The following is a 27,851-nucleotide window of genomic DNA, read 5'->3' as shown; positions in this document are numbered from 1 at the left end:
CATATCAAAGAGCTCCCTCACTAATGCAGAAAGTGGCAGCTGTGTATAAAAAAACAGAAAAAATAGAGCATGAATAAACTTGCAGCCCAGACTCCCAGCAAAACGCGCCCAACCAGAAAACTTCAAACCTATTTAGTCTAGTTTGCCTTTACTTTGTCCTTTGGCAGCGCCGAGCGCGTTTGAAACAAATCATTTTCCCCTCCAAACATTAACTCTGTCTAGCGCCCATCTTTCAAGGTCAGGATTACTGCGCACGCCCACTTCCCCTTTTTAGAAACTGCCGTTTGGACTGCAACACAAAGTTAATCTAACGGTCCGCCCGCGCACACTCACACACCTTCCCCACGTGTTAACATCCTTCCCCTCCCGGGTTTGATTTTATTGGATAAAATAAAGAGATAGCTAAAGCCACGTGCCCGTGTTTACTTGCCTTCAAAATTCTGGCGGGATGGGTTTGTCAATAAAAGCAGGCTTTCGACTCAAATCAGGCTGCAGGGACTGTGCCCTACAAGATCAGCTCTGTTGTAATAAATGTGAAGTAAAGTTTTGTTTTCCACGGAAGACACCATGGGAAGTAACCACTCTTCAAACTCGTGCGTTCCCTCTGGCTTGTTTGGTTTGCCTCTTTCCAACAAAGAGAAGACGCTGAACTGCAGCACAGACGGTGAGCCAAATTCCAACTTACACTTCATTTCACCGTGTGTATTATCTTTTTAAATCCTATAAAACATAAAAGCCTCTTTCGGCTGCTCCCTTGCTCACAAGCAGGGGCGTTTCCACGATTTTTGAAATGGGGTGGCACAAGGGAGGCTAAGAAAACATGGTGTGTGTGTGTGTGTGTGTGTGCAAAGTGTCGCACATAGTAATTTATACATAATCTTACATTGGATAATTGCTTTTTTAGACTTTTTTCTTAAGTAAAATTTATAACCCTCAAGTTGCTTAAACCTTTTATAGGACACTCATTGAAATACTTTGAAACTCAGAATTTCAACCATACAATGTTATTGGGGGATATAACAAAACTTAATTACTGTTGTGACATGTTTCAAAACGTTTCCTTGCCCGTCTGTGGTAAAAAAAATTCCAAGAAACATATATGTGTGTGTATATATATATATATATATATATATATACATTCAAGAAAAACAAATATATGGTGAAAGGCGCATGTATTTTAGAACATTTAGAACATTACAAACGATTCATTACAACATCACTGCTCCCATGTCACTTGGGCCTGGAATGTCCTGGTTTTAGGTGGGAGGGACAATGTCAGTGTCTGCCACATGATCATCTTCCTTCTCGTCATTATCACTGATGGCAAGGTAGGCTAGCATAACCACAGTCTCCCTGCTCTTGCCATCTAAACAGACATTTGCTAAAAATTAATACACAAGCAATAAGACAACTGGTATAATGTCAAAAACTGACCCCCCCCCCCCCCCCCCCCCCCCCCCACTCATCTTCACTATTTATAGCTTTAAAAGGTCTAGAAATGGGTTAAATTTCTCTCTGAAGAATTATATTATTTTTCAGTGCTATAAAAAAACTTTGGCAATATAAAAAAATAATGTTCTAAGCTTTATTCCCTCATTTGTAAAGGAAATGCACTTAGTATGATTTGTTAGATGCATCAGGCATATGTCCAAATATCCCTAGTGTTTACGTGAACATGCCGTAATTTCACTCATTTCACTAAGCCTAAGTAATATGCCATTACTTAGCACAGTTTTATCAACTTAGCATGGCTAGTTTTGATGTTTTGAACATAAATGCACAGCGAGCTGAGCCCAATAAGCGTCTTTTTTTTAAATTCCGTGACAACACAAACTTTGACGTGTTCCGGGTCTCTGCTGATTGGTCGAATGCTACAGTGAGGCGTTCAGTGATTAGCGTGATCTTTGTTGATTGGCTGGATGAAAATCACATGCTTCCTAACCTGACTGTGATGCAGTACTGTCATCATTTATCAAGTGTGTGGAAATTAACCAAATATGGTCACTTGTCCTATAAAGGGTTAATAGTGCACAGGTTGTATAATCAAAGTTTAGACACACCCATGTTCACAAGAAAGGTACCACAGGGGACATCTCCCCGTTTTTTCATTTGGTGGCTCTTTAGGCCGGATACCCTTCCTGACACAACCCACAAGGGATTTGTCCCCCCGCTGGGATCGAACTGTGGATGTGTTGCTTGTTAGGCGAGTGTGTACAGTACCACTCTATGAAGTCACAGCGATAATAACAAAAGCCCCTGTCCCAAGGGTACACTTAGCTGGTGTATTTTTAGACTTAAACACAGGGGTATTCAAAGCATCATACAAAACATTATTAACTGCACAACAATACTGTGAATTCCATTAATGTTTTTTTTTTTTCATTCCTGACCCTCTTCAGCACTCAGCACAGTACTGATCCCTCAAATATGGGTCAGCTGATGAGCTTCAATGCTGCTGTCATATTTAAAAAATGCCACATTTATGATGCATTTAGGTGCTCAGATATCCAGTCTTAGCCGCTTTCCACATTCTGATCGAACCAAACTCTGTATTTGTTATTTCAGACAGGCAGGAAATGCCTGTTGCTCATATTGTTGCTATATTGAGGCCCATGTCGGCTGAGAGAGGTTACAAGAGGCCACTTCATAGCTTCCCCAACACCCCCGAGGGGCTGAAAAAGACAAAAAAAAAAAAAAAAAAAGGCTTGTGAGAACAGACGAGGAAGTGACTGGTCAAGAGCTAATGTAATCTCGAAGAAAGGAAAATATACCAACTGATTATGTCTTCAAATTTTTGGTCGCGCCATTGTTTCTTCCTTTTTCCTGTATCTATTTATACGTCTAAAGTTTTTTTTTTCCAATGCACATTGGCATCTCTTTTCATTGTAACTACGTACATTTAAATATTCTGTGCGCGCCGTAACAGCAGAGGAAAGAAATGCGAATACCTACCACTAGATGGTGCCACTGCATCATATTGATACCCACTATGCAGGGACACTACTACAGCACTTCAGGATTGACCTGGCAAGTTGAAGTATGACTTCATTGGGCTGTCGTGAATAAGCTGAACTACATCTTTCATCAGTGTCTTCCCCTGCATTAAGTCACTGCACTGAACAGAAAAATTTGTTTCTATTTAAGCAGCCATTGTCAATGCAAGCCCCCAATTAATATGAAGCAGCTGCATGCTTGTTCTGTGATGTAGTGCAAGTAGATCCTTATGTCCTTTTGCTCCAAGCAGCAAATCTGGCTGTCTAGTAAGTGCTGATTGGGTTTTTCCTATATTTTAAAGCTGCACTGAACGGGAGCATCTCTCTTTATAGGAGTGATGGTCCTTTTAAAGCATATAAATCAGCAGAAGCCCTGATACCATCAGCCAGGCTGGTGTTTTAAAGTAGGATGACACTGAAGAAAGCTGTGGTTGTAGAAAAAAAAAAAAGTAGAATTTGCTTTGTTGCCTTCAGATCTCATGCATAGGTTGCATGCTGCGTGTTGCACACACTGTATTGCATATGCACATCAAAATAAGGATCTGTCCTGTGTGTGCAAACTTGTTCATTTCTCTCACACATAATGAAGCTCTTGGGTGGCAAAAGGGGATTCAGTTAAACATTAAGCAGCACCTAAATTATTTAAGACTGCTCGGCTGTGCGTGTGACAGAGAGGGGGCAAAAGAAAAGAGAAAATGAAAGGCACTGTCATTTTGGCAGTAATATTCTGTGAATATGTATCACCTATTAATCATCTGTATTGATGGGGAGTCAAGCTGCAAGCAGTTGCCATACATTTTTAATGCTGATTTGAATTTTATAAATAGGCCCAGGCAGTTAGGCCTAACCCGTATGCGACTGTTCGGAGTCACTGCTCTCATGCTGTGTGGTCTGCTTTCAGTTAAAACACTGGCAACAAACCCCAGATCTCCCTTATCGCAGCCTCAGCTTCCTCCTCCAAAGGTCAAATTCAATTATTTTTCCACTTTATTTTGCTCCTCGTCTTGTCTCTTCACTTCCAAACAGGGGAGAAGGTTTGGCTGTCTTCTGAACTGTGTGCTGGATGGCTCCATAAATCTTGGGCTGAAAGCCTAATTTCTAGTACTGGGTTGAATCCCTGTAGAGCCTACACTGTAGTAGGGGTTTGCATTTATACTTGTATGCTCATGAGTGAAACTGTTCAAGAGGCTTCAAAAATGACCGAGTCTAAACATTGTCAGAGCCATAGGAACGAGAAAAACATATGGCTGTGCAGATTTGTCACTACATTATAATTCACCAACTATGCATGCCTGATTCAGGCAGGGTCCAAACAGACTTAGAAAAAGTATAATAAGGATTACTCATCCCTGGTGTCCACAGCTGTCCATCGACCAACACGCTATAATCGTGGTGAAGGATGCAGGCAGATCTGGTGCATTGTAGTGTAAAGCCTCAGGGATGAGTCTGGGCAGTCACAAAAACATCAGTGCAGAGCCTCGCTTTCACCCTCCGATGATGGACTTTATGTCACGCTTTGACCCAAACAGACCCTTGCACGTGCATAATATGTGGAAGCACCTGAAAATGCAATTAGAAACACAAAAGAATTTTGTTGTGTTACTTGTAAGCTAGACTTGGAAAACAAAACAAAGTGGGGGCTCTGTCTTATTATTAAAACACATCGAGAAAAGCAGAAGAAGCTGCACTGTAATTGATAACAGACATGCTGTAGCTATGTCTCTGTATTGCCTCTTGTTGTTACTAATCCTCTGGGATATTAGATATACTTTAGGAAAGGAAGTTCTCATATTTACAAGCTTCAAAAATAGCCCCGTCATGCAGCACTCTCAGCATATCAGTGTCCTGTCTGAAGCAGGGGGCCTTGCAGAAGTTTCCCATGTATGTCACAGGAACGATGTCATGACGAGAGAATGAGGGAGAGAAAAGAGGGCCAGGGAGTGGGAAAGTAAGGGGGGGGGTGCTTTGAGGACAGATAAGAAAAATAGTCCAAAAAAGCCTCCAAACTGATGTTGGAAGGAGAAAGGGGGTTAGGATAAAGGGTATGGACGGTGATCGACCCAGTAGCAGCGAAGGGACGCGGAGAACAGGAACAGGGGCACAGATGGACGGAAGCACTCAGCAGTGTCGAAGTGTTATAGGTGAACAGAGTGTCTGTGAAACTGACCCCGTTTTCCTGCTTCAAACTTCAGGGGTTATGCAGTGGGGTTTTTATGACACCCATAACTTCGTCTTTCATCTCCTTGATAAAATGAGAACAAATTCCAGAGCGGGAGTGCTTACCTGTGACCTGGCCCTGTTGTTTACCTGAATATGTTAACCGCATACTGTACATTGTAACATTTCGCAAGGTCCTGGACGTGAGATCCTCTTACAGAGTTCCCACTGCTGCGTGCCTTTCCATGGCAGTGGTCTTTGATGTCTGATATGAGGTCTGTCTTTGGAGTGGGGGCTGCAGATAGTGGATAGTGTCCAATTCAATGCATTCTAGCTTTGCTAGATTTTGATGATGCTGGAGTTGGCAGTTACATTTGAATGTCAGATGCTGGCCACACTGCTCATCCACTGCTTTAGATAGAAGAAAATTGCAAATATTTTGGATGGGGAAAATCCACAACTTAGTCATGAAATCTACAAAACCACAAGATATGAGTAGTTAAATTGTATATATCAAGATTTCATCAGATCCTCCAAATATTTTTGTTCCAGCCCATGAGTTTACTTTGAATAAATCAGAGGCGCTGTGCTTTCGCTCTGAAGTTTAGGAACCTCATCAATCATCTGTCTTATTTTGCAGTTAGAAAAAAAAAAAGAATTTTCATACTTGCACTTCTGTGTAAGAAAGGCGTTTATTTTGGCATTGGACTTTGATTGGGTCAGCCAAAACAAGGTGATCTGAATCGCAGGAAAACTTCTGCTGCCCATCTGTCTCAGCGTCATGTTTGAATTAGAGTCACAGTTTTGCAAATCTGTCAGCCATCGATTATTTTTCTTTTCTTGCTTTGTCTGGAGACACAGTGATAAGAAGCAGATACACAGTTAAGTGTGTTTTTCTGTCTCCTTATCCATCCATCCATCCATTTTCTTTCACTTATCCAATTCAGGGTCGCAGAGGGGCTGGAGCCTGCAGACTGGTGACCTGTCCAGGGCGGACCGCACCTCTCGCTCTATGGCCTCCTTACTCCTTATTTCCTGAAAATTCTCTCTATTTGTAGAGTACCAAATACATAGCTGTAAGAGAAACCTCTCTGTAAACACCTGAATCACAGAACAGGAGAGGTGCCATGAGTTTTGTTTCATTTGCTGGCTGATTTGATCATTTTTAATGGACTCCCTCAGCACAGATCTGTTATCACTCATGCTGCCAGAATTTGTGATGTGATCATTGATCTTGAAGTGATACCTCGAGCAGCAGGAAAGAAAACGGCCTAAATGTGCTCAGTGAAGGGAATCCATCCTGAACAGAGAGGAGTCAGTACACACACCTCAGCTTCAAGCTGCTCCATGGGAACTGGGGACGGATGGCAGCTGTTTCCCTGGAGACCTGGACTATACAGGACCTGCTCTCTAATTAGCTACGCCCACCCAAGTCAGCAGCAAGGCAGGGGGCATGCCTCAGCTCAAGACACTCAGATGAGAAACAGAGCATATTTGTTTGACTACATGTTGCTGCTTTGTTCTGAAATTGTGAAAAAACATACAAAGAGGCAAAAGGGCAAAAGGAAAGGACATAGAAACTGGAAAGGAAGCAACACGGGCATGTTGATGCTGGCACACAGCTAGGATGACAGGTAAAATATAAAAAGATGTGGTAAAATTGTTATGTTATTGAAAGCAGAACTCTTTGATTCTCCATTGGCCTAGAAGCAAAGGCTAATCATGGACTGTATATAAAAGATGGCACATGCAACGTGACCAAATGGTTGCAAAGTCCCATTTGAAGACTTTATTGAAGCATTTTGGCTCTCACCATTTTGTTGTTTAGGAGCAAAAGGGGCCACATTTGGAGAAGAAGGTGGAGTTCTGCATTATTTACTAATGCTTGCAAGCTTGTTAAGTAAGCTTCATCCATAGGTGGCACGTGCACCTCACACCAACAAAGAAACATGCTAGTCAGAGCTGAGGAAAACACGAGTAAAATTAAAAAGAAAAATTACCCTCAGACTGTTATTTATCAGATAATTGCGTCAAAAATGCTTCAGAAGCCCACAAGTTTTTTGTGCCACCATTAAGCATGTTTATTTCTGCTGTTTGGAGCAAGCCTCAAATGGCCATTTCAGGAACTGCAGTTTTTGGCATTGGTTTCGTTTTTCCACCCCAGAGGTCTCTGCTTGAGGCTAGCATGGACTGAACATGTCAGTGACAGACATTAAATCTGCTAATTAAAGCTGGAGGAGGCTTTATTATTCAAGTGAGGATGGGTCTGTTGGCATGGTATGTGTTGTAAGGCAGCCCTGTTGCTCTTCATCAAAGAGACCTGCAGGCCTCCAAACTGCCCTAGATACCAAAAAGAACAGCGCATTATTACTGAACCTCCAGTGCTGCTCGTGGCTCGAATATCTTTTATGACAGCTGACATGAGTGACTCATGCACCCAGATCTAGGGAAGGAGAGGCCTGACTTATGTCCCCCCCCCCAGAGTTTCATTTATATGTCCTTCATGGTGTGCAGTCCAGTGGAGAACAAAAACTGCTTTGTATTGCAGCCTCTGTTTTAGTTTGCTCAGATGTTTTTGATCGGGGATAATTTATTTATTTATTTTTTTTTGGAGGTGGTTAAAGTACACAAACTGTGGTGAAATCACAAAAATAATATGAATCTATCATCAGCCATAAGGTGAAACCAAAGGGAGTTTTACTGTTTTGATAACATTTAAAACTCAGGCGCCGATAAATTAGGCATTGACCGGAGCAGAAAAGTAGCTTCCACAACTTTTGACATGTGGAGGACAGTGTAAATTTCTTTTGCCTTGTATGGGAAATTTGCAGCAAAACAGCCTGTGTGCCACTCCTAACCCCCAAGAGAGGGGCATAGCAGGGGCAACTAGTAGAAAAACAGGAAAGCTAGAGTTACAGGGAGGTTACCCTACATGCAGTTTAGGTCTGTCTTACTGTCGGTGGCTACAAACTGCAGAGCAATGGAAAGAGTGGAGGGCTGAATGGAAATATGCTATTATGTAATGCAGTACCTGTAGCTGTCTGCTCCCTCTATACCCTCTCTTTTTGGACTGTGAGGCAAATCCAGCACACATTAATGGTCAGTCTACACAAACCCAATCCCAAAAAAGTTGGGACGCTGTGTGACATGTCAATAAAAACAAAATGCAATCATTCAAAATTTCATAAACCCATATTTTATTTACAACAGAGCACAGAAAACATATAAAATGTTCCACTCAATTTACCATTTTAAGAAAAATCACGTCAAAAAGTCGGGACAGGGCCACGTTTACCGATTCTAGCTCATCAACAGTCCCGGGTCTTCTTTGTTGTATTTTTCGTGCCATGATGGGTCAAATGTTTTTGATTGGTGAAATGTCTGAACTGTAGCACCCAGACTCTTCTACTACGAAACCATGCTGTTGTAATAGCTGCAGTATGCAGTATAGCACTGTCTTGCTGAAATATGCAAGGAATTCCCTGAAAAAGACGTCATCTGGATGGGAGCTCTAAAACCTGTATATACTTTACAGCACTGATGGTGCCTGTGCAAGATGTGCAAGCTGCCAATTCCATAGGTATCCCCATAGCACCAGAGATTCAATTCTTCTGACCACAAAACAGTTTTCCACTTTGCCTCAGTCTGTTTTAATTGAGCTTTAGTGTTTCTGGATCACGTGTTCACACATGGCTTTTTCTCTGCAAGATAAAGCTTGAACCTGCATTTGTGGACGGCACAACAAACTGTGTTCACAGTGATGTCTAGAAGTGTTCCTGAGCCCATGCAGTGATTTCCACAGCAAGAGTCATGCCTGGTTTTATTGCAGTGGTGCCCGAGGGCTCGAAGATCACAGGCGTTCAATACAGATTTTTGGCCTTGTCCTTTGCGTACAGAGATTTCTCCAGATTTTCTGCACCTTTTGATATTATTATACTATAAAGGATGAGCTATTTAAAGTCTTTGCAATTTTAAGTTGGGGGACATTATTCTGAAATTGTTGCACATTTTGCCTTTTAAAGATTGATGAACATGTGCACATCTGCTTCTCTAAAATGCTTTTTTATAGCTAATTGTGTCACTGACCTGTTGCCAATTAACCTAATTAGCTGTAAAAATGTTTTCCAGCTGTTTCTTTTTAGTACCACTTACTTTTACGCAGCCTTTTGTTGCCTTGTCCCAACCTTTCTGAGATGTGTTGCTGCCATCAAACATGCCATCAACATGAGATAAAAAATTTCTTAAAATGGTACAGAATCAGACTCATAATACTTAATTAAACCGAGGGGGGTTACTTTGTTACACATGCTCAATTAAAATATAAATACGAACAAGATGGTCCAATATTGACCGTAGCTTGAACAACACCTTCTTTTCTGAACCCTCTGTCAGAGAGTTGAGCTTTACACCCACAATCTTGCTGGCCTTGCAGATCAGTTTATTGAGTCTGCTGGCATCCGCTGCCCTCAGTCTGCTGCCCCAGAACACCACAGCATAGAGGATGGCACTGGCCACCACAGTCTCAAAACATCCTGAGCATCATCCGGCAGATGTTGAAGGACCTCAGTCGTCTCAGAAAACAGAGACAGCTTTGGACCTGCTTGTAGAGGGCTTCTGTGTTTTTGAAGTCTAGTTTATTGTCAGTGTGAACACCGAGGTATTTATAATCCTCCGCTGTCCCCACAGAGACCCCGTGGATGGAAACAGGGGTCACCGGTGTTCTGGTCCTCCTTCTTCTCAAATTGAGAGCTTGGCCAAGTTTGTTGCTCAACTTGGGCTTAGATGTCATATACAGAGTGACCAGCATGGTAATAATAGCAAAAGTATTTCGTGTCATAACCTCGGGGTCTTCACTCGGTCATCGAGCCCTTTGTGGTCAAGGTTACTGGGGGAGGGGTGTGTAAACAAATGAAAGGAAATATCCAGCTCTGTTGAGCTGTAACGCATGAGCCTGCATATCTTGCATAGCATCCATGTTATTCCATCATGTAATTTAAAGCTTACCATCTCAAAAACTGAAAGTCCCCCTTCCACTTTTCAGGAACATTAACTTTAATAAAATGCTGCTCCAGCTTTAGCGAGAAATTATATTACATGATCAACACATGAAAAGGGAACTACATAAAGAAACTGATTAAAATGGTAAAACGGTTGTAGCTAAAAAGTGCCTAAATCTGGCTGCTCAGCGCCCTGAAACCACTTGTGTTTCTCTAATGAGATTGTGGATTTTTTTTTGGCTGAATATTTGAGAGTGAATCAACTCAGAGGTTCGAATTTGGGAGCCTGAAGGCGAATTCTGACAAGCCTGAAATTGCTTGGGAAGTAGTTTGCTTTTGAACGGCGTCGTAAACTCTAATGATGTTAAGAGGCTTAATTGGAGTTTTCTTAAATATAGGTTTGTTGTTTAATACAAACCGCAAGAATTCACTGCTTCGCTTATGCAGCCCTCACAGGATTAATGTGAATATGGCACAGGGCTTTATACAACTGTGGTGCAGCAGCGAGAGGCTGCCCTGCCTTCAGAATATTATCCCTTACAAACATATTTATGCTGCCGTGAGACCGGGCTGGTCATAAACACACACATTATTTACTTTTGATCTTTACAAGATACTCTTTTATTTTGCACCGTTCTTCAAGAATGATTAAAAATATATGGCTTTCCCTCGTAAATTTTAATGCTCGACCGAAACATCTATTTCTGGAGCACGCCTGACAGACTGTGCGGAGCGAGCCTGCGGCTGTTTCTGTGGAGTCATGTTGAAGAGACCAGAGACCTTGACCCGGGCATCAATAGGCCTTCCTGTTTCTCTTTATACTGGAGACCAGTCAGAGCTGTGATGAGTCCTCTGACAACTTCAAGACTTATGAATTTTCCACTACATCAAGCACGCTACAGTCCCGTCACTTTAAAATACGAAGGCAGAAGGAAAAAATTGAGACTATATGTTTGCGCAGATCAGCGTTTACACTCCTGAACACAAAATTATGAAGACTATTCAATTCATAGAACAATGGATTTTTTTTTTTTCCGAACAGTATGAATTGTGCATTACAGCAGTACCTTAATTTGAACACCGTCTTACGCCACACCTGAATCTGAAGGCAGTATGCAAGAGGCTAGAAGAAGTTCTGGGCCAAGAGTGTTTCCTGCATCTCCTTCGGTGGTGCATCCGCTCCTCATCCCAGAGAACATCGAGACAATAGAACAGATGGAGGAAGAACACTGTCCGTGCGTCTGGTTAAATGCATTGAAAGGACATTTTTAGCAAGCCTCCCACTGACACTGAGGCCTAAAACAACATGTCAGTGGAACCATGGCTGTGTTTCATGTTTCACCACCAGATAATATAGTTAGTAGGTGCAGCAAAATTTAGTGTAGCCTAAAATGCTGAATAACATCAAATTTTCATTTATTTTTTTTTATTTATTTTTCTCAGTACCGCCTCCCTGTTGCTTCCATTGTTAGGGTAGCAGAGGTCATTTAGAGCCAGGGCCTGACATTTTACACAATGTCATGATAGAAGCTCCCTCAATGGGAAATGAATCTGAAACTGAAGTATGATAAAACTTGTTGATCCTATTTTGTGTCACTTATCATTCTGGTCCATAATTCATGAACTGTTAGGCTAACCCCCCCCCACCCCCCAAAAAAAACCCCACTTGCTTCTTAGGTTTAGGTGGATAGAGATGTTATGAGCTTTAAAAAGCACATAGATTGTCAAATGGCTGCATTTATAGGGAATTATTTTCAAAATTTACACCGCTTGCCAGTGATTCACTACCAGTGGTGTTTTTAATTTACTGAAATGTGAAATTGCAGAAGTGAAACCAAGCATTTTGTCTGCTTGAGACTACCACAGCATTCAGTCTTATGATCTGAGGATTTTGCAAATTAAAACAGTGTGTGAGGGCACTGAGCACATGGCAAGAACTCCTCCTAAAATGGCTCCAATTAAAGGCAAATGCTTCACTGATGCTTTGATTTGAAAAAAAAGAAAAAAGTCTGTTTTGTTTTTTTTTAACTTTGAATGTTTCATCATCTACGTGAGAGACTTTTTACTGACACAATGGCCTTGGCAACAGCTGAACTCTCACTGCGTTTTTGAAAAGCAGGTGCTTGACTCCCGTGGCCCGTTAAGAGTCGACCTAATGAAAAGACAGGAGGATGCATTGAAAACAGATGTGAACGCACCGTAGTAGAAAACAGTGCACGAAACAAAAAAGGTGACCAGAAAAACATTGTTGTATGAATGCAGCTCATTGTGCTGGCCCATGTGTGTTTGATGGAGATGGTTGTGTTCACATTGAAGGTGGGTATGACTCACTTCATCCATTAGATCAGTGGCTGGGGTTTGGACAGCAGCCCTCCCCTGATACTGAGACCACCACACACAAACCTTCCCAAACAGCCATCTGCTCAGCATTTCTACACATGTCTTTGAATCTTTAAAGAGATTTAAAATACTGCAAATGTAACACTTTGCTGTCCAAGGACCAGTCGCCGCGCTGCTCTGCATGGCAGCAGTCGCGCTGCCGTGGGCCAAGTTTCCTTGAGCAAACGAGGCATGTCTGCCGTCCTTCTCTGGAAATAACTTAATTCACAGAAGGGGCCCTTGTGAGATCACTGCGTCACATATGCTCAACCCCCCCCCCCCCCCCCCCCCCCCCCCCCCCCCCCCAAAGAGGACAGTATGCATTATGATTTATTTTAGAGCACAGTGTTGCTATAAAGATGCAGCTTTCTTCTGGACTCTACATCCTTCAGCTGGCTTTGCTGGTGTTTTCCGCTCTGGATTAAACCATTTTCGCACCTTAATCACACCAAAACCTCAAAAGCTTGCCAGTGTGCAGGGCGCTCTGCTGCAGCAGGAAAGTGTAAATTGAAAGTCAAAGTTTAAAATGCATTTGATGTGAAGCCCCCCCAGTTAAAGTAATTCTGTCCGAGTAGCCAAATTATGGCCTGTGCCAGGTGTGAACACGTGATTAAGGTTGGACAGTGATCTTTGAGTTAATAGGGAAATGAACAGCAGCCTGATGTGTTAATATCTGACATTCAGTTACTGCCACTTTGATTCCTTCTTTGCCCCGTGTTATAATTATTACACCCCTTAGAGTACTTTGACACTTATAGGTAAACCAAACCATTTCTAAGTCTAATACTGCAGTGAGAAGACCACATGTGACAAATTAAAGAAAAAACAGTGACATTATGTAAATGATTTTTTACGGCCTTCACAATTACCAGATCTCAACCCAACTGGACACCTGTGGGAGATTTTAGACTTGACGTGTTAGATGACGTTCTCCGCCGCGATCATCAAAACACCAAATGAGGAAAATATCTTTTGGAAGAGCAGCGTTTAATCCTTCCAGTGGAGAATCCGTGCCAAGGCTTATTGGAGTTATCCTGGCAGGATGTGGTGGCTCAGCACCTACTAAGACACTTTATGTTGTTTTTTTTCTCCTATAATTTATCACCCATCTGTATTAGGGCCCTGTGTGGAAAGACTGATGATGTCATTCTTTTTGAGAATGCAGTTTCTAGAACGTGTATTTCACCAAGTATCACGCAGCTTCTTGTAGCACTGAATATTTCCGCAGACGCCCCACTGCGTCTGCAATGACTGCGCTTAAAATCATCCTAAAAGTACAGTTCTTTGCCTTTGGAATAATGTCAGCACAGTAACCATTATGCTTTCATTAGCACCCTGTAGTCTGCACTCACAGAGTACATCAAGCATCGGGGGGTGGGGGGGGGGGGGGGGGGGGGCAGCACTTGTTACTGGAGCTCTGGTGTGTTTACAGTCGAAGCTTGATTGCAGAACTCGTTGCAGCCTCATATTCACTTCCTGTGTTAATCCCCTTTGCTGTAGCAACTCTTTTATTCTGAGGCAAGGGTGTAGGCGTGGGGGTGGGGGGATTTCACTTCTGATTTGCTTCACCCACCCCTTCACCCAAGGCTCTTATAAGGAGCCACCATATCCTGCTAAAACAAACAGCTTTGAGGAGCAAGAAACAAACGCTTTTGTCTTTGAGTTATATTTAGTTGCAGTCTGCCTTCACCCAAACGCCATCTCACACAAGACTTGTTTGCCCTCGACCTGAGTTAGATCAAATATGACCATGTTGTCAGCTACCAGAGCCCAGCAGCACTTCCCCCCCCCTCCCTTTGCAAATTGGATCATGTCAGCACAGTCAACCTGCACACACGAACCACCTAATTCTGCCATATGCTTTCCAATTAGTCACAGCCATGACTCTGATGTCGAGGAAGCATAATTTGCGCACATAAATATTCATGCATTTCCATTTCTTCAAGAACAGATTCTGTTCATAATATTTGTCACACAGCTGCTGCTGCTGCTGCTGCACCTCAGGCTTCTGTAATGCTCCGCTCATGATGTCCCAACTCCCCCTTCACTGATGGTCTGATTCCTACAAGCCCTGCAGGCCATGGCTCCTCAGAGAGCAATGCGGTCCAGAAGACAGGAAACAGCTTGAGAGAAGCACAGCAGTCAAGGCTGTGGGAGGACAGAGGATAGGGTGGGAAAAGGGGGATTTCCTCATACAGTGCTTGGACTTTTATCGACAGTGTGGAATCCTTATCTGTGTGTGCACTCTATGAGTGAGTGATTAAATCTGGGTCGCTCCCCTTCCTATCAGTGTCTGTATTCCTTTAGGGTTCTGTGATTTGCACTCTGGCTATCCATCTATCTGTTAACTTGATGTATATGACCCCCCCCCTGCCACTACCACCACCACCCCCGATCGTTAAACAGCCATGATGGAATCATTTTATTGGTGCCAAAGTTTGCAGCATACTGTCATATGCAAATATCCTGGCAGACACTCCTTTTGCATCTCCATCAAACATACTGTTTGTCTTACAGGCTACACGCCCACTGGGCTTCATTATAGCTGTGATTAAATCACGATTAATTATTAAAAGGCTCTGTGACTTTTTTTTTTTTTTTGAGGGGGGATCTGAGCTCACTGTGACTTTAAAGTCGTGCAGAGGGGAGAATCATACTAAAGAAAGGAGGGGGCTGCTGTGCGCCAGTTGGAGGTGTCTGCCTGTCGCAGGGCTCGCAGTTGACATTAAGAAGAGCGCGTCTGTGGTCCAGCGGGGAGGCACAGCGCGATTTGAAGATACTGATACTCAGACTGAAGCAGGTCCAGGCTAATAGTCAGCAGACCGAGGATACATGGATGGACAGAGAAGCACTGCGATCGGGATTAAGCTGTCAGCCGGTGCGAGAAATTTCTGGATGTAATGGGGAATACAACACCTAAACCCTTAATAGGTGAGTCTTGTTATTCATTTATAATTAACAGGGCTGGTAATGTTCACACAAGAAGGGGTGTCTGCGCGGAACAGCTTGATAACCAGTGATACACATGGCTTGTCCTACTTGTGTTCGCTTTGCGTTAGAGACGCGCTTCCCATCACGGGGGAGCAGAGCGTGATTCCCAGGGAGCGGGTCCAAGCGAGCGCTCCAGCAGCAGCAGCCGCCGCGTTTCTCTACAAATTCACTTTGAACCCACGATCTACAGGATTTAAACAAAGGGATGTGGCCTCAATAATAATACCGGTAGCATCGAGAATAATCAGAAAAGCCACGTTTTTGAGCTACTGTAGGAGAGCTGATGCTAAAACACAACGAGCAATATATAAACGGTGCGAAGCCAGCAATACATTTAATATACAATAAATGGGGGGGGGGGGGGGGGGGGTTACATTTCTGCTTGCAAGTTATTTGAAAATAGAGCTTGCGCATTAAATCCCAAATGTAAGCTTTTCTTTGTGTGTGTGTGTGTGTGTGTTTGTGTCACCAAACAACGATTTAGTTTTATTTTCTTTTTTTTTAACTTCCTGTTCCCCCTTTTTTTTTTCCTCTTTCTGTGTGGCACTAGCAGCAAATAGCAGGCTGTTGATTCCCCCGTTATTCCGCTTTTATTACAGACCGAAATCGCCAAAGACACACAACATAAAGACACATCAAGGAACAGATCAAGAAAAATAACCACAAGTCTGAACTGAACAAATATGAAAATAGGCCATATTCCTAATATGCGCAGCTATATTTATTGGTGGTGGTTTCCAGCATCTCCAAGTATCAGAGGTGCGTTATGTAAAGTAGAGTCTCAAGTGATTGCCAGTAATTTGCATGTGGGTTGATTGTCAGCCCCGAGTTTTTTGAATAAAGCTGCTGTAATGAGCTCTCAGAATACCTCTTTCTGAGCCACTTTATGGTGACACCTAGAGCACATTACTTGATAATCAGTTCCACATATCACTTTGATTTAATGTCTGTCACACTCCCACGCCCCCAACAGACCCACTCACTGGCTAAATGATGTGGTTGCTGCCAAAGCAGCTGAAGTGGGGTTTGGCCTGAGAATGTTTAGTCATAGAAAAGCAGGAGCAGCCTGGGTCCTATTAATGTATTAATCAAATATCTGCATTTGTGCAGTCTAACTATATATTCTCATTGCACAGAGTTATTTTTGTTGGCTTTGCTGTCACGAAGACCTGCCCTTAGAGGTGATTAAAATGAAATTCATCTTCGTAACTGTTAGAGATAAAGATTAACAAAAAGAGAAGACCTTGAAATTCCCTTAAAACCCACAATGTCTTGCTTACTGAATCATTTACAATGCAATGAACACATACAGCCGAGACACATGAACGACTAAAGAGCCTGATCATCTCGTGGCCAGAGATAACATATCAGATTTACTATCAAAAAGCTCTCTTTGGCACAGCTCTTTGTCTTGTGAAGTCTTATGATTGCATTTATTTGCGCTTTTTTCCGTTCATCAGGAGCAAGACATGGGGAGAACATTCCCATGCCCTAAGTCATTTCTAAAACCAACTGATTAATGTACGGTAGCAGATACTGAATATACTGTATGCGAGGAATTTTTCTGATGGCAACATCCTCCACCACCACATTAACTGAGCTAAAAAAAATTTAAAAAAATTGGAAAAAAGAAGAATTTCTGATCAGCTGCCTGGATTTATTCACCATTAAATGGCTCCAACACAGATGAGATTGCAGATTTCTGATTCTGTATGTTAAAATCAAGGTTCTGTACAGAAAGCTGCAGATGACAGAAAGACAGAGCGACAGATTGAAGGACTAACCAACATGAACATGTCTCAGTAAAGTGATTACCACCAGAAAAGCAAAGTGCACCCAGGCAGTGATTTTAGATGTCTTTATGGAATCGCTCCCTGAATGATCGATGACCCCTTTTCCAAATATATTTAACGACATAGTGTTTTGAATATGACTGTGGACAGCGCTGTTTAATACTCTGGTCCAAAATGTCCTATAGCTGTAGCCATTAAATACCACTCAGTGACCCCTTGTGCCTGTTGATGGGGTCATTGTCTTCCTCTAAGGGGACAAGTGCACCCAAATGATTCTAACAAACTACAGCTCACATTAGTTTGCCTTGATCTAGATGACAGTGCCTTCTAGAGGCCATAGTAATTAAGACAGCAGAGGAGTATGAACTAAGTATGGAGTCACAAATCTGAGTAATGAGGAGGTCTGGGTGGAAGAGTAAGTCAACAAAACATTGGACAGATATGAGTTATGAGCAAATGACCAGGACACTGCCACCACCTGTGGGCCTGTGGCAGGCATCAAATGCATGCATAAGGCAAAGAATATGTGGACACTGTAATATATGTACAGTATATGATAAATAGACTTCTCCAGGTGCCACTAGAGGTCAAACCCATCACTATTGCTTCTGGCAAATGCCTATAACTTAAAAACATCTAATAAAAAGCAAAACTGTTGTCAGATGACAGCTGATGGTGAGATGATGACATTACATTTCAGGAAAAAAGGCTGTTCCTCTTTTTCTGTCACACGTACCGCTCACCCGCATGCAGCCAAGCTCCCCTTCAAAGACCCCACACGTGCACCTCTGGACCACTTTCGGCACAGCTCCAATTTTTAGAATGATCTGTTCTGGCAACTCGCTCACGACATTCACAATAAGCTAAATCTGACCAATAAAGGGGGATTTTTGCTGATGATTGGGTTAACTCACAGACTCCGGCACACACCAGAATTTCCTCCACCTGATGCCTAAGGAGGGGTTTGACTCCAGAACTCAATATGCTGTCTGCCCATGAGGGGACAAATTTGCAGTGCAGAACCTCAGTAAATGTTAAAAATAAAGACTCCTGACTTGATGCACCACCTTCTGTCTCAGAAACGGCGGACTCTTTGACTGAAAGCACGCTTCACATGAAAGTCAGCTTAGAGGAGTTGATGTTTGCTCCCTGTACATCCATTGTGAAGTCAGAGACGCACAAGTATGAGTGGCAACACAGGACTTGAAAGCAGCTGAAAGCAGTTACAGGTGCATGTGAAGTTGACTTTGAAGGGGAGATTGGCCAGATTTAAATTGGGTCTGGTCTCTCAAACGTAGAACTTATCCCAACACTGATAAAGTAGTTTTGGTGTGGCTTGTTTCAGATGGTAGGAATGAGCAACCAGTGTGAATGCTAAGTGGAGGATTTGCTTGTTTAAGGAGGCTTTGAGGATGGTCTTGCAGAACGTTTGCAGGTTTACTAAATGACATTCTGAGACTTTCAAAGATCACCGGGTGTTTCTTTTCCAGAAGATCAAATATTTAGTGCCGTGACACCAATGTAATGTTAATTCATGAGAGGAACCAGCTAGGGCTAACACAGACCTTGCCATGAGCTGTCCCCTGCTGCATGACCTGTTGTGCTATGCCTTTCATCTAATAATGGCAAACAAGTGTCTATATCAGGCTCGGTCCCTTAACTGCAGACCCCCAGTATGTCACTCTGTCAGTGAGGCAGATGAGCTGAAGGCCTATAGGCTAAGCCCCAACATGTTTTTCTCCACTTGACCAAAGTATATTTTACTCTCTCAAAAGCCAAATTCCCAAAGTAGAAAGGGAAGGGGCACCAGCACATGATTTGAGATGTTACAGATGTTCTTGCTGCTGCTTCATAGTTTAGAATATAATCAGCGATAATGTCTAATTTAGGAAATGTACTGTGGAACATTTCACTGAGTTATTGTCTTTACACCAGTTCGCAGTGAATTTTAAACAAGCGTAATCACTCTGTGGCCCTGGAGGAGAGTAAAAAAAAAAAAAAAAACCCTGCCTCCCCTTGAAATTTGAATTTGCACCAATCTATACCTTTATCACTAACCTAAAGCTTTAATGCCATTTAATATTGAACCCAAGCTATCTAGACCTCTTCTAAGCCAGTGTACAGCTGGTCCTGTTTGATTTCTGAACCTTGTTAATTTGTTTTGCTCACAAAGAAATTCTTTTCCCCAGTAGGACATTGACTCCTCTGAAGATAAAATCAAAGATTAAGCCTTTTTTTATTTGGGTATTTCTATACTGACGAGGCACTGTGTGATTCATTCCCCACGTCTGAAGATAACTGTGGAGGAATCAAAGGGGCTATCCAGAGATTGTTTATGCTGTAGGCCAGGAGTGTGTGTTCTCCATAAATAAGAGGAAATGTTATTACTTCTGCTCTTGACTTTCTGTTGATTTTATTTTATTTTTAATATTTTCTCTCTTGTGACAGTACTAATATAAGCACTGGACCTATATGTATATGTTAGTTTTAGCCAAGCCCAGATCTTTTTTTATGTGTCCCAGTGGTGCATGGTCATGAGTTTCACTATATTTACTGTATTTTATTTGAGATATAAATGTCCCATATGGTGTGTGGTGAGATGACTGATTTGGGACAGCTGGCCTTTTTATACTGTAAATGCAGGCTACATGCTAAAAGAAACTCATTGTTGAGAGGAGCAGAGGGATTTTTTTTTTTACTCATATTTACTTAATTGGGAATGCAGTATGCAAGACTTTGGATTCCTTTACGTAACTGGCCTCTGCCCTCTAAACCAGCTGCCACTGGCCACTTATAAGCGAGTTATTGTATCCTAATATGTTTGGCCTTTTTTGGCCAAAATTGCTGTCTTGTCCATGTCTGAGTCACACAAAAACAGACATGCTCTTCACACTCCATGTTATTCTCCATAATTAGTGGACTCATTATTGGCTCTCTTTTCTATTGTACCCTGTTTCTCTACCAGCAGATACAACTCTGCAACCCCGCCCGGTGGCTACTCGGCAGTATTACACCCTGCCTAACAATGGGGCAGCTGTGGAAAGAAGAACATCTGCTCCACCAGTCAGCCTCAACATGGAGTCACCTCGCTTTCACCCACATGCTAAAGGCAAGAACATCAGGCTGGATGGACAGCTTCGGCGAGCCACTCGCAAGAACAGCTTCTGCAATGGCATCACTTTCAGCCATCGGCCCGTGCACCTTTATGAAAAGGTTTGTTTTCATCCTTTAATTACCTTACAAACTTTCTAAAGAGGTACTAATTTAAAGAATCAAAATAAAAACTTATTCCACTGCCTCTTATTCAGGTGCGTCTTCGCTTGACTGGTGTGCACACCGGCTGGAGCGGGGCTTTACGCTTTGGTTTTACCAGTCTGGATCCCAGCGAATTAGCTGCTGCTGACATCCCCAAGTATGCTTGTCCAGACCTGGTGACACGACCCGGTTACTGGGCCAAAGCTCTGCCCGAGAGACTGGCCCTGAAGGACAACATTTTGGCTTTCTGGGCTGATCGCCATGGAAGAGTTTTCTATAGCATCAATGAAGGAGAGCCCATCCTCTTCCACTGTGGGCTCAGCATCGGCTGTCCGCTGTGGGCCATCATAGATATCTATGGCATCACTCAGGAGGTCACGCTGCTTGGTAAGCATTTTATTATGTTGCTGAATCACTAATCAAATACTTATGTTTTTTTGTTGTGACTGCAGCTGAGCGAGGCGGGCCGCTAACTTTTTGGAAACGGAAGAAAGTAACTTCAACCGGCTTTGTCAGTCAGCTAGAACTCTGTAACTGCTGAGACATATTTTTATGGTTTTAACATATTCGCAGCTAATCCAAGCAGCTTCTTGGGAGTTCTACAAAGCCCTGCAGCGCTACATGCTGAGTTTGTAGGAGTAGTTCGTTTGTAGTGAGTAATCACTTCAGCCTGAGCACTTCAGACTGCTCTTCATCTCCTCCTTTAACACTTTCTTGCTGTCAGTTTCCCGCGCTTTAGTACTTTCTCCCTTTATGCTGCCATCATTTCCATCACCCTCTCCCCTGCGCTTCCCTCTCGTACACACTGGGTGTGTTTATCTTCAGCCTGACAGGAGCTCTGGCCTTGTTTGGTCAAGTCGGCAGATCCCAGGAGCTTTGGTAAGGGGCCAGTGTGTTCATCTGCTCCTGCATCACTAGAAATAGTAATAAAGGAATGTATAATAAGTCAAAGGAGGACTACTAGCGGCGAGCTTGTTTATATCAGCCTATAAAACAGACAGTTTCAGCTGTGCTGTGGAATCTGTGCATGGACTGCGGTCGTTTAGAGAGCACACGATAGTAAAGAAAGGAAATGAAATAGGGAGGCAAATATAAATGTTGAATGACACACGAACTCAGGACCAGCAGTGCTTATTTGTTCGGCGAGGGAAGGTTTGTTTAATGCCACAGCAAACATCACAACAAGAGCGACTTATGAAGGGCTCTGAGCACAGATGCTTATTCCAGCTCTCTTTGGAGTGTCCATCAAGAGGATTTATCAAAAAGCCTGTCAGCAAACAGTTGTTGCTTACTGTGTGAAAGACATGTTTGATTTCTTATTTCAAAGCTGCTTGCTGTCAGCAACAGTGAGAATAAGCATTAAATACCACCACAGATAGACAGTAGTGTTTTCTTGGAAATGTCACCATTTCTTTCTTTTTCTTTTAATAACATACTCTTCAAGGCAGGAATTGCTTTGCACTACTAAAAAAAAGGAAATCATCAAAAATTCTAATCTACTAAAGTTGCTTATCAAGTTTGCGTGTCAATTAATGAACAAGTTGACTGAAAACAAGTGCGTTTATTTATTAGTTATTGTTTGTTCTCTTTATAGAACAAACAATCTCAGTTTTGCATCTTCAATCTGAATATTTGATGTTTTTGTTTAGGTTTGGAAGCATTTATCGGTCAAAAGGAAACATTTGAAAATGTCACCCTAAGATTAAGAGCATTGCCACTGACATTTGCCATTGTTTCCCTATAAGAATTACCATATTTAATGATAATTAAATCAACTATTAGGTGCTTACCTCACCAAAGAAAGCACATTGCAAAGACATCAAAGTGTATGCAACTACGCAAATAGGATCCTAGAGCTTATCGCTTTCATCTCATAGTTTTACTATGAAAACACAGAGAACAAAGAGAAAAAGGAACACTGAGAAGGGAAGTGACCCGAGCTTATCTGGAAAGGATCATGTAATTCTATGTCCAAGTCACGTACTTGCTTTTCCATATTTTCCACCACAGACAGCACGTTTGCTGAGAGTGTGGGATCCAGCTGCCTGAGTGCGGCCCGTCTGAGTGCCTATCTCCCCCAGAGTAGCCACGACTCAGCCAATTACAGCAACAATCAGTTGGAAAACAACCAGGCTGCCGCTGCCAAGATGGCCAACCTCCAGCTCAATAACTACACTCAGCTCATCCCCTGCTGCTCCTCCACCTCTTCCTCCTCCACATCATCCTCGTCTGCTTCCACTGGATTCATTGTCCCAAGGGTGGTCCGGGGTCTTTCTTCTCCACTGGACAATGATTTGCACTTTCACCTCATCCGTGGCTCTGATGTAATACTCTCCGCAGACCGCTCAGTTGCCTGCATACACTTTCTGGACAGCAGTCGGACTCTGGTGTTCACTGACCGGCCCCTGCACGTGGGTGAGACTTTGTACGTGGAGGTCGGCCACATGGGCCTGCCATATTTTGGGGCGTTGTCATTTGGTTTAACCTCCTGTGACCCTGCTACTCTACATGCTGGGGACCTGCCAGCAGACCCCGAAGTTCTTCTGGACCGCAAAGAGTATTGGGTGGTGCACCAGGGCTTCCCGATGCCTTGCTCTGGAGACGTACTCAGCTTCAGTCTGCTGCCCAGTGGAGAGGTACACCATGGAGTGAACGGAGTGGGACGTGGCAGGCTGCTCTGTGTGGACTCCTCTCAGGTCCTGTGGGCCTTTTTCACCCTACATGGGGCTGTTAACAGACTCAGGATACTTGGTACGTGTTTCTAAAGCAGCACACAGTAGATATCAAGAATCAAATCCAGATGTTTACTGATTCCCTTTGCACAAAAATTCCTAAAGTCCATGAATTTTATTAAGGTAATTATTGAAACTAGATCAGATTGTTCTAGCTGCTGAGGAAAACAGAAAGTACTAAATAGAAAAGTTACAGGTATTAGGTAGTATTGCTGCATTACATTAAAAAAAATGGAGCAGCATCTCATAGTGTGCCTCAAATGATGTTACTTGAGTCAGTGTCAGTCAGGGCTAAAGGGCTACAAACATAAAGATGAAGTAAGCATCTGGGGGTAAGGAGTTTGAAAAGAAGTTGCCAGACCTCTGTAGCTCACTCCTCATCTCTTTGAGGCTGCCAGTTCCAGAGTACATTACCACAGACTGTAGGGATTTACCCACCATGATTTCACCCATTGGTTTGCCAACTTGCATTTGCAGCCTTGGCTTTAGCAGTACGACTGCCTTAGTATTTAATGTCTAGAAGTAACCAGATTTAGATAAGCTAAATGATTGCTAAGTTATCAGCTAATGTTAGAAAACCTGGTGAGCATGGAGCATACATTGACTGTGGTGGTGCATCACACAGATATCTGGTTTTTAGTTCCAGCATAAAAAAAGAGATTACTAGAAATTCACTCACCTAAATCCTAAACAGAGAATTCCTGTCTGCCTGCACAATTATTTCATTTCAGTTTTATTTATAAAGTGCCAATTCAGAACAACTGGCGCCTCAAGGTGCTTTATATTGTAAGATAAAGGCCCTACAATATTAGAGAACCCCAACAATCAATAAGAACTTGGTGACAGTGGGAAGGAAAAACTCCCTTTTAACAGGAAGAAACCTCCAGCAGAACCAGGCTCACGGGGAGATAATGACATGCAGGTGTATAAACACATGGAGAGTGGAAAGATGGGAGTGGAGGAGAACAGCTCAGTGCATCATGGGAAGTCTTTCTGCAGCCTGAGTCTATTGCAGCATAACTAAGGGAGGGTTCAGGATCACCTGATCTAGCCCAAACCCTAAGCTTTATTATAAAGGAATTATAAACAAAGTTTTAAGCCTAATCTTAAAACTAGAGGGTGTCTGTTACCTGAATCCAAACTAAGAGCTGGCTCCATAGGAGAAAGGCCTGAAAGCTGAAGGCTCAAGACATCGAGGCCTTTATGTCTTTTAGGCATGCCTGTAATTTAACTGATTGACTTGATTTGTCATCTGGTAAATGGACTAGTTCTTATATAGTGCTTTTCTACTCAGTCTGAGCACTCAAAGCGCTTATAATAATGCATTAGTCTTATATAGCGCTTTTCTAGACACCCAACGGCACTTTACAATTTCATGCACTATTCATTCACATCTCAATCATACCTGGTGGTGGTAAGCTACTAATGTAGCCACAGCTGTCCTGGGGCAGTCTGACAGATACATGTTTTGCATTTACCCATGCACACCCATTCATACTAGCACTTCCATGATTAACTAAGCTAAGTGCTTTAATTATCTAACATTCACACACATTCACACTCCAACAGTCGAGTCGGAGAGCAACTTGGGGTTAAGTATCTTGCCCAAGGATACATTGGCATGCAGCCTGGACCTTCCGATCAGGAGGTGACCTGCTCTACCTCCTGAGCTATAGCCACCGCACCCCATCTGGCTTCATACATAAATATAACTATCATCTGCATAGCAGTGAAAATGTGTGTCATCTAAAAAGTACTTGTCCCAGCACAGAGCCCTGTAGAACTCCATAACTAACTTTGGTATGTGGAGAAGACTAATTTACATGCACAATTAACTGCACAGCAGGCCATATTATCAGTGAGGTAACTGCATTAAAACTGCTCCACAAAACATCAACAGCAACTCCAAAAAAAAATGGTTGAGAGGTCCAGTTCAAGGACTTGATTTACATGAGTTGAAACCTAGCAGATAGTTACCTGCTAATGATGCTTGTGTTTGTATTTTTCAGCCAAGAAGCTTGCCAGTTATACTTTATTAACTACTACTAGCAAAAGACACATCTATAATAATTATGGGAAAATTGACTCGTTGCGACACTGTAGATTTGATTTAAAAATTTTTGGTCTGATTGTTTTACAAACTTGTTCACTTCCTATTTGCGAAGTAAGCATTAAACAGTAGGCACAAATATCACAGAGATGTCATGTGATCAAAGCTTCTCTTGTTCGGTCATGTCTGAGAAGTTGCCTGTTGTTTTCCCACTCAGCAAATAGGTCACACCTTTAGCTTGGGCATGTGTCATTTCCCATGTTTTGTTTCATCGCATTCATTTGGTCTGAGTGAGTTTCCATCTAATCCCCGAAGAGCATGCCCTTACTTGTCTCACTGACTCTCAATGCCCATAGTTTACAAAGGAAACAGCTCTTAAAGTCACATGTCTAACGAGATAAGCAGACTAATGGACAAATCTGCAGCGGGGGAAATGAATGTGAGTCTATAGTTCCTTCCCAAATGTCACACCTATAATCTCCAACCAAAAGTAAAACACAATATATCTCTGGTTCTTCCACACACAAAGGCACTGTCTTTGGTGTGCAATGCTGAATCTGTGGCGACAAGTTTATGTAATGGACAGAACAAGAGTGGCATCTATCTTCATATTCAGCTCTTTGACACAAAACAAATAAGCCTATTTCCTAAAATGTCTAAGTTTTGCTTTAGTACTAAAATAATGAATGTCTATTCTAGACAGTCCCTATCATTCATTTCTTCCCAGGCTGAAGGAATGTATTGGAATAGTTTATGTCTGCATGAGCCTGTTCAGCCTTGAGCTGTGACCTATCTGTCCTAGTCCCACTACTCCCAAAGCTCAGACCCCATTTTCAGTGGTTTCTGATCCCGCAATATTCTCCTAAAAAAAAAAAAAAAAAGTAAATAAATAAATCAGTCCATGAAGGACACATGCCTGTCTAATCTGACCGATTAGGCCTGATCAGAATCCATCCTAAAACTCCAGTGTTACTATCAAACATTTCAAGGGCACACTAACCCAGAGCACACAGAGCTACATTTACTGTACCATTTTTAATTGAATCCCACCTTTAAAAGCCACTACGCGAGTCTAATTATATGGAGTTTGCTCATGTGTATTCATATTTGCGACACAGGAACACTGCAGTCCAGTCCTCCTTCTACATCCCCCACCACTTCACAGAGCAGCAGCCCAGATGACAGTGACTCAGACCTGGCATTCAGTGTCAACAGATCCTCCTCTGCCTCTGAATCCTCTCTGGGTAAGTTGCCAAATCCTGACAGCATACCCAAGGCTACAATGTATATAGAAACCCTCTCAAGATCACTGTAGCAAGGTTTGTGTGGTTTCTGATTATATGCAGACTAAACAATCAGTTGATTAAGCCCTAGCAGCAACTCTTTAGGTCTCAGATTAAGATGGGCTCATAAAAAAAAAAAAAAGCATGGAAAAGTAGGTGTAAAATAAAGAAAAAGCAGTAGTAGTACTGAGCTGAGCCTGGAGTTCTCTTCCTATAACAACAAAATAACCAAGCGGTATCTGTCTCCATGCGTCCATGCCTGCGCTATTTTAAAATACCCACATATGTTTTCTTGCTTTTCCTGCAGTGACTGCTCCCAGCTCCCCTCTCAGTCCTCCCACCTCTCCCACTCTCACTGCCTCAGAACTGCCCTCTGCAGGAAAAAGAGGAGAATGCACCGTTTGCTTTGACCAAGAGGTTGACACAGTCATCTACACCTGTGGACACATGTGCCTGTGCAACGACTGCGGGCTGAAGTTGAAAAGACAGATCAATGCGTGCTGTCCGATATGCCGGAGGCCCATCAAAGATGTTATCAAAACGTATCGGCCATGATGACTAAAAAAGTTTAAACAGGTGAGGTGACTTCCCCCTGCTGGATACTACCTGTTGCTCCTTCTCAGGCTTTGCTGTCCATGGATCTTGATCCCAACTGGAGATTAGCCACACTAGGACATTACTGTGCCTATCAGATTTTATATCTCGAGACAGACTGAGCGCTTCACACGCAGAACTGTGTGGGGCTCATTTTTAATACGTGGTATTCACACATGAGCACCCGTATTCTGGATACGAAAGAAGAGATGAAACCCGTGCTCCTGTTTTGTATTTTCCATGTGACGTCACATGTATTTGCTGAGCAGAAAAGGCCTCTCCTCAATATCTTGTTTGTACCCTTACCGTCCTAGAATTATGTGTGCTTCAGCAGAATACGCGGACCATCGTCTATGACTTCTAGTGCCTTAGATTTATGTCACGTAATGTGTCTGAGTAATTATACTAACAATCCTAGCCATATTTCCAATGTACAGTACTAAAGGTTTGTGGTGGAAAAGGGCACAGAATTTATGCAATAAAAATTCTAATAGTAAGTAGAAAGAGGGTTGTAATAGCATATAAGTGTGTTCAGTGGCATGCTTTAAGAAAGTGTGAATGGAACGTTTGAAAAGTGTAATAGAAAGAATCTGGCTTTGCACAACGAGAGATTAATAAAATGAATTA

The 27,851-nt window shown here is 42.6% G+C and overlaps 1 protein-coding gene across 3 annotated transcripts; it reads left to right on the top strand.

Annotated features, from left to right (window-relative positions):
- The first annotated feature begins 485 nt into the window (after positions 1-485).
- On the top strand, positions 486-27,851 carry neurl1b (neuralized E3 ubiquitin protein ligase 1B). Of its 3 annotated transcripts, none has more exons than XM_030739181.1 (6): positions 486-664; positions 20,279-20,523; positions 20,619-20,952; positions 22,576-23,316; positions 26,466-26,591; positions 26,938-27,851. In XM_030739181.1, exons 1-6 carry the CDS (start codon positions 568-570, stop codon positions 27,183-27,185), a joined length of 1,791 nt encoding a protein of 596 aa, XP_030595041.1. In that variant the 5' UTR covers positions 486-567; the 3' UTR covers positions 27,186-27,851. The 3 variants fall into 3 exon arrangements, with proteins under 3 accessions (XP_030595041.1, XP_030595043.1, XP_030595042.1); XM_030739183.1 differs by lacking the exon at positions 486-664 and adding an exon at positions 15,213-15,457; XM_030739182.1 differs by lacking the exon at positions 486-664 and adding an exon at positions 15,213-15,457 and having other exon boundaries at positions 20,276-20,523.

Source organism: Archocentrus centrarchus, chromosome 10 (genome assembly GCF_007364275.1).
Source record: "Archocentrus centrarchus isolate MPI-CPG fArcCen1 chromosome 10, fArcCen1, whole genome shotgun sequence".
In the NCBI taxonomy this organism is placed as follows: Eukaryota; Metazoa; Chordata; class Actinopteri; order Cichliformes; family Cichlidae; genus Archocentrus; species Archocentrus centrarchus.
This window is presented reverse-complemented; position numbering and strand designations above follow the sequence as displayed.

Excerpts from the sequence above, each read along its gene's own strand:
- neurl1b (XM_030739181.1), top strand. The coding sequence starts at position 568 with ATGGGAAGTAACCACTCTTCAAACTCGTGCGTTCCCTCTGGCTTGTTT. Across the intron at positions 665-20,278 it reads GCTGAACTGCAGCACAGACG|ATACAACTCTGCAACCCCGC; the intron begins GTGAGCCAAATT and ends CTCTACCAGCAG. Across the intron at positions 23,317-26,465 it reads TAACAGACTCAGGATACTTG|GAACACTGCAGTCCAGTCCT; the intron begins GTACGTGTTTCT and ends TTTGCGACACAG.